At 41.0% G+C, this 13,564-nt stretch overlaps 1 protein-coding gene across 2 annotated transcripts in view; it reads right to left on the reverse strand.

Annotated features, from left to right (window-relative positions):
* Positions 1-7,254: 7,254 nt before the first annotated feature.
* The window catches only part of ppp3cb (protein phosphatase 3, catalytic subunit, beta isozyme), a 37,276-nt gene continuing 30,966 nt past the window's right edge, over positions 7,255-13,564 (reverse strand). The window contains exons 12-14 of one of the 2 annotated variants that reach the window (XM_034093520.2): positions 13,267-13,364; positions 12,049-12,096; positions 7,255-9,536 (exon numbers count right to left, since the gene is read on the reverse strand). In XM_034093520.2, coding sequence (XP_033949411.1) covers positions 9,358-9,536; positions 12,049-12,096; positions 13,267-13,364 — 325 coding nt within the window. In that variant the 3' untranslated portion in view covers positions 7,255-9,357. The remainder of the gene's footprint in view (positions 9,537-12,048; positions 12,097-13,266; positions 13,365-13,564) is intronic. The other variant, XM_034093522.2, reaches the window with a different exon arrangement.

Consider the following 13,564-nt stretch of genomic DNA (forward strand, 5'->3'; position numbering starts at 1 on the left):
AGGAAGGCCAGAGCTTCAGCTGTGTCAAATAGATTGTTCCCTTCAGTTAACGTTATTTAAAAGATAATGATCATGTCCTCTGTATTGTATTACGAGCGTCCATTCCCATTGGATAACGGAGAATTTTACACCCGGAAGTAAGTAGCCTATTCTCCTTACTGTCGATTGATTTTACAGTGATATCTGCACTACTCATCGACTAAAAAACACCAAATTGTCCTTGTTAATTACACAACATTGATTGGTTTGAATTGTGTGCAATGCTTTTGTATTTTCCCCCTTCGATTCGGAGAAACAAATATTTTTTCGGCGTTTTAGGATAGCCGAAGACACTACACTACCCAGAATCCTCAGCTATCGTTTGGAACTACACCATGTGCTTAGCTTGACAAACCCCGTGATCAGTCCTCAACCTCTGTGATTGGATGCGCGACGTTTACACACAGAGCGTCCAAAAGGACTTTGAAATGGAATGAAACCCATCGACGGCACACTATTCAAAACAGGAATCGAACGTGTCCTACCCCCCTCCCCCCCTTAGGTCACAGGCTCCTCCAACAGTGCTACGCAATAAAACAGATACACAGAAAAAATAGTGAAATAGTGCAATAAGAGTCTATATACAAGTGATTGGAATATGATATATTAGATAAATAATTTCTAAGTAGCAGCCAGATGAATGTTATTTCTAAGTGCAGGTGTTTAATAGTCTTCTGGCCTGTGGGATGAAGCTGTCTCTGTGTCTCGTGGTTTTAGTCCGAATGCTGTGGTACCGCCTGCCAGACTGCAGCAGACAGAACCGTTTGTGGCTGGGGTGATGGTGGTCTTTTATAATCCTGAGGGCTTTCTTTAAGGTTAACCTGGTATTTTTACTCCACTACATTTATATTAGTTACTTTACAGATTTGCCAGACTCTTCGCTGGCCTGGGAGCGCCTTGGGATCCCCCAGTCAGAGCTGGTTGATGTCGCCAGGGAAAAGAAAGTTTGGGGCTCTCTGCTGGAACTGCTACCCCCGCGACCCGACCACGGATAAGCGGGAGAAGATGGATGGATGGACTTTACAGATTTGGATTAATGATGTGAAATATAAACAAGCCTTAAATCAGACTTTAGTTACACCTGAATGAAATTCAGTGAAGGTGATTGTCAAGTGCCAACAATCAGGAGAGATATTTGATAGTTGGTGCTTGAGAAGACTAAATATTTATCTGCAGATCCGTTTAAAGCATATTCATTACTCGTTATTCTCTAATAGTTCATTAAAGACTGTATATAATTGCTATTTTGCACATCCCTTTCAAGATTTCAAGATTTTCTAAGGTTTATTGACATATCATATACACAATAGCGTAGTTATGCAATGAATGACAAACTTAGGTCACAGGTTCATCAACAGTGCATTACAAGACATCTATCAATGTGTGTATACTTCCACCATTACACTGTCGTATTCTGCACATTTCTTTAAATAAAGCCTTATTAGTTAGCACATCCTCCTATCAGGCACTAAACTGTTTTACTCTAGATATCATTTGAGTATCTTCTTGATATTTTCTATTCTATATTTATATAATTGACCTTCTACTTTCCCACTATTTTGTATGTACTCTTAATATTTGAATGTTTTCATAAAATATAACACATTCAAAAGTGCGTTACAAAAATGAAAGACATTAAGAAAAAGGCATTTTAAACAGTCATTAAAAAGCAACACAATCTTCCTGCATTGCAATTACTCTAAACGTGTAATAACGTGCTTTAACCAGTAGGTGGTTTGGGTTAAAAGCATAGGTTAAAAGGCTGTCAAGTTTACAGTGTTAACAAAATAAAATATACTGCTGTTTCCGGTTTAGTTTTCGACGAATATTATGTTTATTTGTAACACAAAAGCGATGGAAAAAACCCATAGCAACCAAAAAAAGATGGTCTTAACATGACCCAGTCGTCTAGTAGTTAATAAAAAACAATAATATCAAAACAAAATATTACTACTAACTTTATTGTGAAATTAAAACAGAACGGTAAAAGAATAGTTTCCGGTGTATGCTGATGCCCGATCTCTGTAGATAAATAAAGAACTAAGACAGATGTGTAATATTTAATGCAGCCAAACCATTTATTACAATGCATTCATGTGATGACTATCAAAGAGTAAAGCAAGCACTGCTGAATAAAGTATGATTTTCTCTTTTTCATATGGAATGCAGTTGGAGGTCAACCAATCAAAGAGCTTGAGGGCTGATCACGGGGTTCATGGTGTAGTCCCAAACGATAGCTGAGGATTCTGGGTAGTGTAGTGTCTTCTGCCGTCCAAAAACTCCGAAAAAATATTTGTTTCTCCGAATCGAAGGGGGAAAATACAAAAGCATTGCACACAATTCAAACCAATCAATGTTGTGTAATTAACAAGGACAATTTGGTGTTTTTTAGTCGATGAGTAGTGCAGATATCACTGTAAAATCAATCGACAGTAAGGAGAATAGGCTACTTACTTCCGGGTGTAAAATTCTCCGTTATCCAATGGGAATGGACGCTCGTAATACAAGACATGATAATTATCTTTTAAATAACGTTAACTAAAGGGAACAATCTATTTGACACAGCTGAAGCTCTGGCCTTCCTTAAAAACAAACTAATTTAATAAAAATCACAGTTGCATTACACACAATGCACTGTTTTTTGAGAACACAAATTCGTAACTAATGTAATTTTTACATTCTGACGAAAAATAAAAATAATTATGAATAAAAATAAAAATAAAAGAAGCCTCCCGTGAGTTACTACACGCTATAAAGTAGATTTAAAAAACGTTGTATAGAATAAAAGCTCACTGCGGGACGTTGTAGAAATGCGTGTGTGCACCACGACAAAGGAGCCTCATTCACTTTACATTGGGGTGGTTTGCGTGGTGCCGACACGCAAATGTAACAAAGTTCGTGACTCCACCACGCATTGTGGTGTTAAGGAGTCGTGGTGGAGTCACGCATTCTGGTGAGATCAGGTTGCATTAATAACATCACCATGAAGAGAAGGGAGTGGGAAGAGCCAGAATTCACGGAAAGGGTTCATGAAAGAGGAAGTTCTCACCATACATAGCTGAATATTTTTCAAATGACAACAGGTTCTTCAGAAGTTCACTTTCTTTTGAACTGTTTCAATTGGTTGCCAAATGTACACAATCTTGGTTTTCCATAAAGAAATGGAAGTAATTTCCCTATAGTTTGAGGGTAAAGGATTGTTTTAAGCAAAGTTATGCAATGAGGCGATATGAGAGGCATGCCTGTGCAATTACTCTTAAAACTGGATAAGATATTTCCCCTGAGAGGAAATTGAGCTTGGGCAATAGGTCGACACATGTCTGCATTCAAAACATGTGTAACCAACAAGATGTAACATATTGCAAATGCCCAGTTAAATGTATATAGAAATATGTAGGCATTATAAAAAATAAGGAGAATATAAGAACAAAACACAAAAAACCATGGACCATCAATTGGTGCCTGATTCCTGTGAACTACACAAACAGGATTAACCTGTTTTCTTGTAGCAGTTTTACAGATAATGGGAGGAAATAAGGATCAACATTTGTATTTTTACGTTTACTGGCTCAGAAACGTGTATATATTTTAGGGATATAGAACGTGTGAGGGGGGTCCTTAAGAATTCTGTTTGCAGTACAGCATTGTAGAATGTATGGTCTTCATTCCCACTCCAAACGGCCCTTGGATGCAGGGACGTGCACAGGAACGGGCTAATGTTGCCCGGGCAACGACCCGTTTGGCCTTTTTGGCTGACCTACCTCTCTGGAGAGAGCGAGAGTTTCTTTTTCTTTTTTCTGTTATGGCCGAATCAACATAATAAGCCCACAATTAGTATTGTAGCGTCTCGCTGCGGGAAACACACTTTGTCAGTGCTGTCATCTGCCGGTGCGTTAAGACCACCTCAGGCTGCGGCCCCACGAGGACGAAAACGGCTAAACGCATAGGATTAACGCAAACGCAATCGCAAACGGCTTCCGTCCACATGCAATAATTATCCGGATAGTGTCTGCCCACACGAGACCGCTCCGTTTAGCTCCAACCGCTGGAGAAGCTGCAGTACATATGCAGGAGCCTCTACAGTACGTGGCGCTGTAAGTTCCTCCACAAAAGCAGCGAAGAAGCATGGTTGTCATGGTTGTCCTTCTGTTTATTCTCCGTGGTGGGGGCCTAGGGAACCGGGCAGAGTTTTTCGCCAGTCAGCGTGTATTAAAGTTGAAATCTTCCGGACAAAATTATAAAAGTGCCGGTCAAAGGTCTTCTTTGTTATTTATTGAGCTTTAAAACAAATGAATAACGACTCTATATAATATAATGATAAAATACACGGAGCCTCTCTTTTTCCTCCCTCTCTTCAGAAAGCGTCAGTGTCTGTCTCATGCAGCAGCTCATCCAGTAATCAGTGACCCGGCCGACTGTAAAAATAAACATATTTATAACTAGTTTAGGGAGTTTGAGAGGTAATTAAAATAGCTAAGGGTGATGATCTGACTTGAAGTGTGTGTTTTGCTGCAGCGGGAGGAGCTGCAGGTGGGCAGAGCTGCGTGTCTCCGTCCTGTCAGATTAGACTTCACTCGCGAGAGAAAGATAAATAATATGAATTCAGGGTGCAGTTTACTTTGACGTGGGGGTGAGCAGCAGAGGTGGGGAGAGGCGGGGATATTGCCTCATCATTATTGCTGTAGATGTTGCACAAACAACTGTAGCATGGTCAATAGCGTCCGGAGCACGATAGCAACTCTGCGATCCGCCATTGTTGTTGTTGTTGGTGGCGAAACACTTCAGCACTGGCGCGGGGTAAACGGAGGTGAGCAGAAGAGGTGGGGAGAGGCGGGGCTATTGCGCAATCACTATCAGTGATCTGAAAATGTCCTTATAGGGCGCACACACGGAGCTGTTTGACCCCCCAGAGAGTGGCGTATCCATTTCTATCCACCTTGGGACCCGTTGTCGTTTCCTCAGTCGTTTAGTGCCATATTCGGTCGTCCTCGTGTGGCCGAACGGTCTATATGACACTAAACAGTAACGCAAACGGCCGAATTCGTCCTCGTGGGGCCGCAGCCAGTGTCGGATTTTGGAAACTTGATTTTGAGTTGTCTCATGGCAGTTAGGGTATAAGGGACAACCCAGGGGACTTTACTTCCTCTTGATACCGTCGGTTATTTACAAAAAACACCTAAATATAGCCTACTTGTTGTTATTGTGCTTCTGTCTTTCTGTGTCTTTTCATCTGTAAACTCCCTCAACGGGGCCGCTCGCTCTCTTTTCTTGATCGCCCTCTCACGGGTGAACAGTTCAATGTCCCGCTTCAGTGTAGGATTTCTGCCATGTCTCTACCATTTTAGTTTGACCATCTCTGTTACTAAGTTATGGAATACTAAATAAATAAGTAATTAGATACCTTACCGTTACTGCGCTCATAAAGAATGATAAGATTAAGAATAATGCGTATTGAACTGGTTTAATTAATTAGTGAGTTTATTAGTGAGTTAGAGGTCCTATTTGATCAGTAGCCTATATGTCTGGACTGCACAGCAGTTACAATGGTCTGGTCAAACTACATTAGAACAGAATTGTCCCCATTTTGTCTTTAATAGTTACAAACATTAGATATTTTAATGAGATATGGACCGCAAAACAAAAAATTTCCCTGGTTTTCATTTTTTAAATCAAGTCACCGAATGCAAGTAGTCGCCTTAGTTTATTTTGTTATGAGATGTGAATTACTGTTCAATTTAGTTGATGTAATAATCATTTGGTTTCTTTTACATTCAAAACAATTTACAATTTTCAAAAGGTCTTATGTTTTTTTTCGGGGGGAGGCCCTTTTTCCAGTTTAGAGCAATAGCCCCTCCAAATGTCTGTGCACGTCCCTGCTTGGATGAAGTTATGTATGCCCTTAAACAAAAAGATGTTTTGTTTCCAGTGTACAGCACTCATCATCACTGCATCCTGTGTGTTGGTTGGACTTCCCGGACAGAAAGGCATAATAAATGTTGTTAATTATTTATCTAAAAGCCCTCATTGGTAAACTAACGCCTCACATCACAATGAAGCTGGATTATAAAGGGCGATTTATGGTTTAGTAGATTATCAGAAGATAAAATAATCATTTAATATTGTGACGATTATCTTCCGTTTAACTTCAATGCACTTTCAAACGCAGCACGTGGCTCTAAGATTTTATAGCCGACTATATATAACCTTTATTTCTATTGAAACCCCGGGCAAAAGCAGAAATCCTCCACCACTTTGAGATAGTGAACATGGTCTTCTTGGTAAATAGGGACATCAAGAGGTCTTTACATTATTCTATTAAACAGATGACTTATAACCTAACTTGGTTTGTTAAACAGGATTTGTATGTTTCCAGATTAAACCCAAGTGCTTCTATGGAAGGACAAATATCACATAAAACACAATAAAACAAAATTTGTACTCTCCACCAAAATGTACAGGGAGATAAAGAAAAAGTATTTAAGAGATTTCAGTTGATGCAGTGTGTCAGTTTTTGCGGTGCATGAGATTATGGTGGTAGATATCTATTTTAAAGCGTGTTGAAACATTTATTTTCGGTACACCTGTAAAAGTTTCACAATACACGTTATCTCAGTATGAAACTGAAACATCCTGTAAACCTGTTTCTCTGTGATTAGGAAACTATTCGGCTTGAATGGCTTTGCTCAAAATGTACCTATTATGCTTTTGGGGGTTTTCCCTTTCCTGTAGTGTGATATAGGTTTCTGTGCATGCTAATGGCCTGCAAGGCATGTAAATGGAAGGTAAATGCACCCCCTGCCTGAAACGCCTCCATTGGACTCTTTTGTTTACTTCTGTGACATAATGACATCACTGTGTAACACTCACGCTTCAACACATTGTACAGGATAGGCTAAGGGACATCTCTAAGTGGTTAACTAATCATAACAGAGCCGGCCAGCTAACCAATCAGAGCAGACAGGGCTCTGGTTTCAGACAGAGGGTGAAAAGAGGTGCTGCAGCACAGGCAGTAAAGAAAAATAAAGACCTTTCTGAACATTAAAGCATGGAAACATGTCACAGTAGAGGAACAAAATACAAATATGAATCATAGGGCCCCTTTAAACATTCCATTCCATCATCTGGTCAGTGCTTTTGTATTCATCATTTTTATTTGGATTAATGTGTGTATGTCCATGAGCAGTGGCAATGAAATAAAGGCTCGGTATCCATACCAAAGGTTCATGCATATTTTATTCAAGAGTAAAAAAGTGGATCGTCCCATGGGGCATGCTTACAGTGTTGGTGACTGGGGAGTCAAAACAGAAAGAGCAAGAGAAGAGAGAGAAAGAGAGAAAGTAAGTACTGTGGCACAATAACTATGGCACAGGGTTCACCTCTCCCAAAGAAGCACAACAAGATCAACCAAGGAGCAACGCAACATGAAGAGCAACCAGCAGAGAGAGAGAATAATGTCCATAATAAATAGAATCATAATAATCATAAATATCATCAAATAACAAGAGGAATCATCAAGAGTCATGATCAGAGATAGAGAGTACACTTTTTTTCCTTTAAATTGTGACGGCAACACACCGGTTCAAATGTGTCCTGCTGCTTTTTTGCTCGAAAACAGCGAAAACGTTTAACCATGCATCATGCTTTGGGCTGCCTGAATGCCTGTGCCTCTGTATATAGTTGGTCATTCATCATCGCTAGTTTAATATTTGTTTATTCATATTGAATGTAAAACAACTCCTGTACACCGACAAAGAAGATAGGAGAGAACGTGGACTTGACACTTTGAATAGAAGCCTACCGTCATTCTGTACAGCGTCGAAAAAGAAAAGAAACATAGGTCGTGAAAAAATAAAAGAACGTGAAATGAATACAAAATTAACATTATGTACAAAATAAATTATTCATTACTCCTCAGTTCATTTATATTAGCCACAAAAAAACAAAAACTACCATAGTGAAACATAGAGCACAAATATAATCTTCACATTATTATCAAAGAACTTAACTCTGCATGCACTGATGCGTTAATATAAATGCTTTACAAAGACCTTTTCGGACTGCTTCTTGTAACCAGAAGAGTCTGTTTTCCTCTGTGAAATATTATTTCCTGCTCGTTAGGCCAGAGATTCCCGGCCAGCATCCCGGGAAGAAAGGAGGATGTAGAAAGAGAATGAATAGAGAATGACTTCACATTTCAACTCCCCCGGGTCATACATAAAGCATCCTGCGTCCGCTATGCTGCATCTTGTGACTGTGCATCACTCACATGTGCAATAGAACCTTTTCATGTTACCTATATAAACGCAACCGGTGGGGAGAAATACTTCAAATCTGATCCCAGCCCCGTTTTCAAGCCTTTCCCGAACTGGCCTGGGACCAGAGGTTATTTTTTTGGGGTGGGGTGGAAGGGTACGGTTTAGTGCTACAAAAGCAAACGGGAATCTCCTCCGAGAAGAAAAAAAGGACGTTCAAGGGCTCAGATTAAACTGCTACTGAGGTTCTCTCCACACATCTCTCAGCACCAGAGACACACTTTTTCAAATATTACCGCACGGACATTAACATGTTTAAGCATCTGCACGCACGCAGGCACGCATTTCCACAACTTTATAAAATCAACCTATCGCAAGTTTGGTTCCACTTCCTGTTTTGGGATGCAAACAGGAAAACAGAAACATACATATCTTGTCTGGCGCTTTTCCACTGCAGGGCCTCGCTCGGCTTAGTACGGTATGGCTAGGCCTCGTTAGGCCTTGTTAGGCCAGGCTCACTTTATGCCTAGTGGAAACGCAACCAAAAACGAGCCGGGCACGGCACGCTTAAACCGCGCTCCGCACTGCAGTGGAAATGCACCATAAGCACCCCATCCCTTAATTACCCTCCTCCGCGTGCAAACACTCCTGACACAACACACACCACCGACACAGCTACGTCATGCTGACACTGTCGATCCGTCGGTGGTCACCAACGTACACGGTGCACAGCAGCTCCTCCTGTTCCGCACGGGGAGTGTTTTGTAGTTCCTTTCATTGTTGTTGTGCAGGTACATGGGAGTTGTAGTTCTTTAAATAGGGCCGATCAGTCCGGTGAAGAGACACTGCCTTTTGGTGGTAAAGTCCGGGTCAACCATGCCTTTAGATACAGCTGAGGGCAACGGGAATGGGGTAGTTAATCGTGTGTGTGTGTTATCTGTAGCCTATATGTTATACTGTGCGTGTGGTGCTTTTTTATATATGCTTATGTGCACGTATCTGTAAATTGGGTACCATATCAGAGGTGTTGTATCTGCAGGTGTGTGTCTGTGGGAGAGTGTGTCCATCACTGTATATTGCTGTTGCTGTCGGTCCCGTTGGGCTCTCCAATGTTCATGCGGCCCATCGACAGCCCCACGCTGTTGACGGCTTCGCGGCGCGGAGGCATCCTCTCGTTGATCCGATCCAGACCTTTGGCCTCCTCAAAGCTTCTGATCCGGTGCTGCGGAGAGAAGCCTCGGATGGCTGCGGAGACACAGACACACACACACACACACACACACACACACACACACACACACACACACACACACACACACACACACACACACACACACACACACACACACACACACACACACACACACACACACACACACACACACACACACACACACACACACACACACACACACACACACACACACACATACATTCATGCACATAGAGTTAATTTTTCAACAAGACGTTAAGTAGAATCTTGTGTATCCAAACCCCTGGGACCTTTCAGGGAAATATTCAGAGCACCAAAATGAATGGAAGACTCCAAACCACAGTTTATTCATTTATGTGAAAACATTTCCATTCAGTATGGTTGAATTCACTTTCACTGGAGCACACCAGCAAGGACATTTTAACAGTTTTGATGCTGAGTGTGTTCCATAAGTAAAGGGGCATGATGGGTTTGGATGAACAAGGTTCTGTCACATATACACGCACATCTACAGAGTTCTTACACAGATTTCTACACACACCGACATGTGTTCATCTAGGGTCTGAATGCTGAGCGAGGATTAGTTTGACCTCGTGGCTCTCAGGGAAGGTGACATTCAAAGTGACTTGGCCACTTGGATCAGTAGTCAGAACAAAACTAAATAGAGTTTGACAGTTTTTGGGCTGGTGCGATTTGCTTAAACAAATTATGAGGTGTAGTTCCGGACAGCACAAAACACTTTGGTTAACAAATGCATGCAGGGTACTAACAACTCTTGTGTGCAGAGTACATATAGTTCTAATACACTGAACACATATACCATGATCACGATCTGTTCACCAAAGAACCTGGCTGACCTGTTCTGGATTCAGTCATTACAGGAGCTAGTACAAAACCTGTTATCACCTGACGTACTCAGGTCATGTGATCATTTGCCCAAGTAAGCTATTGGATATTGTCGAAGCCCAGTGAAAAGCTGAGTTTTTAACACAGGTAAAGTTTAAAGGACTGGTTTTAAAACTGGTTTTGTAATTTTTCCTTAAAATACCTCAGTATCAAAAATAAATATGTTACATTTTTACCTGTTGTTTTTTTATTTATCTCTATAGATAGTTGTGTTCAGATCTGCAGTGTGTTGGAGATAGCATGGAGATGTCTTCCTTCTCTCTGTTATAATGGCACTACAAGGCCCTTTGCTTGTGCAGCAACAGCAATGTCTCTTTCCATAAATCATGACTTATTCCTCTTGATAATAGAGAATTGCAGAAGCGAGTCCTAAAATCCGGAAACAACTTAGCATTTTACCACTCAAATGTTTAGAATTCTGAAATAAGGTCCAGGGTTAAGATAAGTCTAAAAGGTTTATGTTTTGTTCTCCGACATAAAATAAGTCAGTAAATACCCCACTTGTGAATGCCTGAAGCTTCTGTATTTCATAAAAACAGCAGATGCTAACAAGTGACTAAAAGAGACTACTAAAAGTTGACACATCCGCCTTTAGCTTAGCAGTGATGATGCGCAGCCATGAGACTGTGATGTAGCTCGATTATAGCCTAGTTAGCTTTTGACTTGCCGATTGAATTTACGCTTCAAAAAAGTTGCGTTATTATGTAGAGATAATCCTGCTGAACAAAACGTGTTAAATATCATAAATGTGTTTCTTATTTTCTGCAATACACCGAAATCCAATGGGAAAATATTGTTGCTTTTTGTCGAGGAAACCTTTGCGATGCAACATTTCGGGTCGGCCCACAAAAGTACGCCATCACCGCACCACTCTATCCCATTTCCTAGGAACTTATTTCTTTATACCAGCCAACCAATGAGCATGAGCCTTTCCTTCTATGAGTAGATGTACGCTTTCTTCTGCACAGACATTCGGTTTTAGGGTGTATTTGAGTAGAAAGAAAATACTGCCTTCATGAAACTACTCGAAACAAGGTCTGTAGATTATCTTGATCTTATTACTGGGTCATGATTTGTGGTGAGAGACATTGCTGTTGCTGACCCAACCAAACATTCATAGAAAATGGTTTAGCTAACATGTGTTAGATTGTGCGGTGAACTATCCCTTCAACACTTTGCCTTAATTATTTTCATCCTTACAGGTGACTCTTGTTCAGAGAAACAGATTGAATCCATGTTAATATTTTATAGAAATACAGAACCTTTAAAATATAAAGAAAAAACTAACACACTGAAGACTATAACAGATGACCTTCACACACACCCACTCCCCCCCCCACAGCCCCACTCTTCTTGTGTGTTAGTGTAAGAAAAAGTTGGGTGTGATGTGTGTTGAATATGTGAATACATGCGTGTGTGTGTGTGTAGCATGAGAAGAGTATGTGGATGCTTTGTAATGTGGTGGCTTTAGCGTGCGATGTTTTAAGGCTTTGTTGTGATGTGGGTAGAAGGGTTAAGTGCATCATGGGTAAGAAAGATCTATGACCTCATGAACACGGATGGCTCGGAGCGCAGCCATGCTTCACACATGTACGCACACACAGCTTACACAATTGAGTGAAATGAATGGGATTTTACCTTCAGCGTCCTTAACTGTCTCGATGGCTTCAATGGCCTCAATGGTAGCTGAAGGATGGGCGAGGAGAAGAGAAGAGAAAGAAGGATAGAGAGAAGATGGACCAGGCAAGAGAGAAGACCAAAGAAAGAAGAGAAGAAGAAGAGGAAGAAGAAGAGAGGAGTGAAGGCTGAAACATGCTTCTTTTGCAGTTGCGTGTAAATGCAATCGTGTCACATGGCTGTGTGTTGCCTTTAAAACATTCACGTAAAGGTTGTCAAAAGAACACTGGCTACTTTGGTTCGTCAAACGCTCAACAAGACCTGAATCAAGCAGATGATTAAAGTGTCATGAGAGTGATATATCAAAGATAGTTAAAGTATAACTTCTCCTGTTTGAGCAACATTATTTTGCCTTGCCTTCTCTTCCTCCCGACATGTTTACCTTGCGACTAACTGCTTTGAACCGAAGGCAAAATACTGGTTTGTTAAAAGCAACATAGTAGGGAAACAGAAGGGGAGTAATAGTCAGAAAAAATGATGAATATTAGATTATTAATTATTTAAATACAATTTGTAAATGGTATTACTGGCTGCTACTTCACTACTTGTGTGTGTTGATTTACTTTGATAAATAGTATTTCTTAACTTTGGATATGTTTACATGATGTGTGCTTGTGTGCAATGTTAACTATTTATTTAACTTTGCCTTGTTATCTGTTTACGGTCTCCTTTGCTAATGGCCCTGCTGTTGGACAAACACAACATTTCTGCTTCTGATTCTGAGAATAAAGTAGAAATCTATCTGTATTTATTTATGTACAACTGATCGTCAATTGAACCTAGTTTCCTATTGATTCATGTCGGTGCAATCTGTGTTGGCATACGCATATAAGCAACTCATTTCCGGCCTGTCAGAGGGCACCTGGTGTTAGCAATAGCTGGTGTTAGCTCACACACACTTTGCCTGTCTCTCATTTCTTTCTATCTTTTATTCTCACACACACACACACACACACACACACCCAGCAGGCTGTTAGCATCTTCAGCGCCGGTGAGGTGAGGTGCAGAGAGTGAGCGAGTTAGTGAGGCAGAAGGATGAGAGGAGAGCAGCAGAGAGTTGTCCAGGGTAGACATTTGAACTGTTTGTGTGTGTAATTGTGTGTGTTTTCTGTTTTTTAAGCTGGATCCAGGGTTGAGTGTGTGAGTGTGTGTGTGTGTCTGTGTGTGTTAAACACTTACCGCTCTGCAGGGTTTGTTTTCCCCCAGAGAGCACGCCGCTGGGCAGCATGCCTGTAGGAGTCAGTCCCTTCAGGGTCAACACGTTCTCACTCTCCTCCCTGAGAGACGGACGGACACAGGGTGTGAGTGTGGTGCAGGTGTGTGTGTGTATGTGTGTGTGTGTGTGTGTGTATGTGTGTGTGTGTGTGTGTGTGTGTGTGTGTGTGTGGTGCAGGTGTGTGTGTGTGTGTGTGTGTGTGTGTGTGTGTGTGTGGATAGAAAGAGACATTTACAGGATTACAACATTACACACTTCCCC

Source organism: Pseudochaenichthys georgianus, chromosome 10 (genome assembly GCF_902827115.2).
Source record: "Pseudochaenichthys georgianus chromosome 10, fPseGeo1.2, whole genome shotgun sequence".
Classification (NCBI taxonomy): domain Eukaryota; kingdom Metazoa; phylum Chordata; class Actinopteri; order Perciformes; family Channichthyidae; genus Pseudochaenichthys; species Pseudochaenichthys georgianus.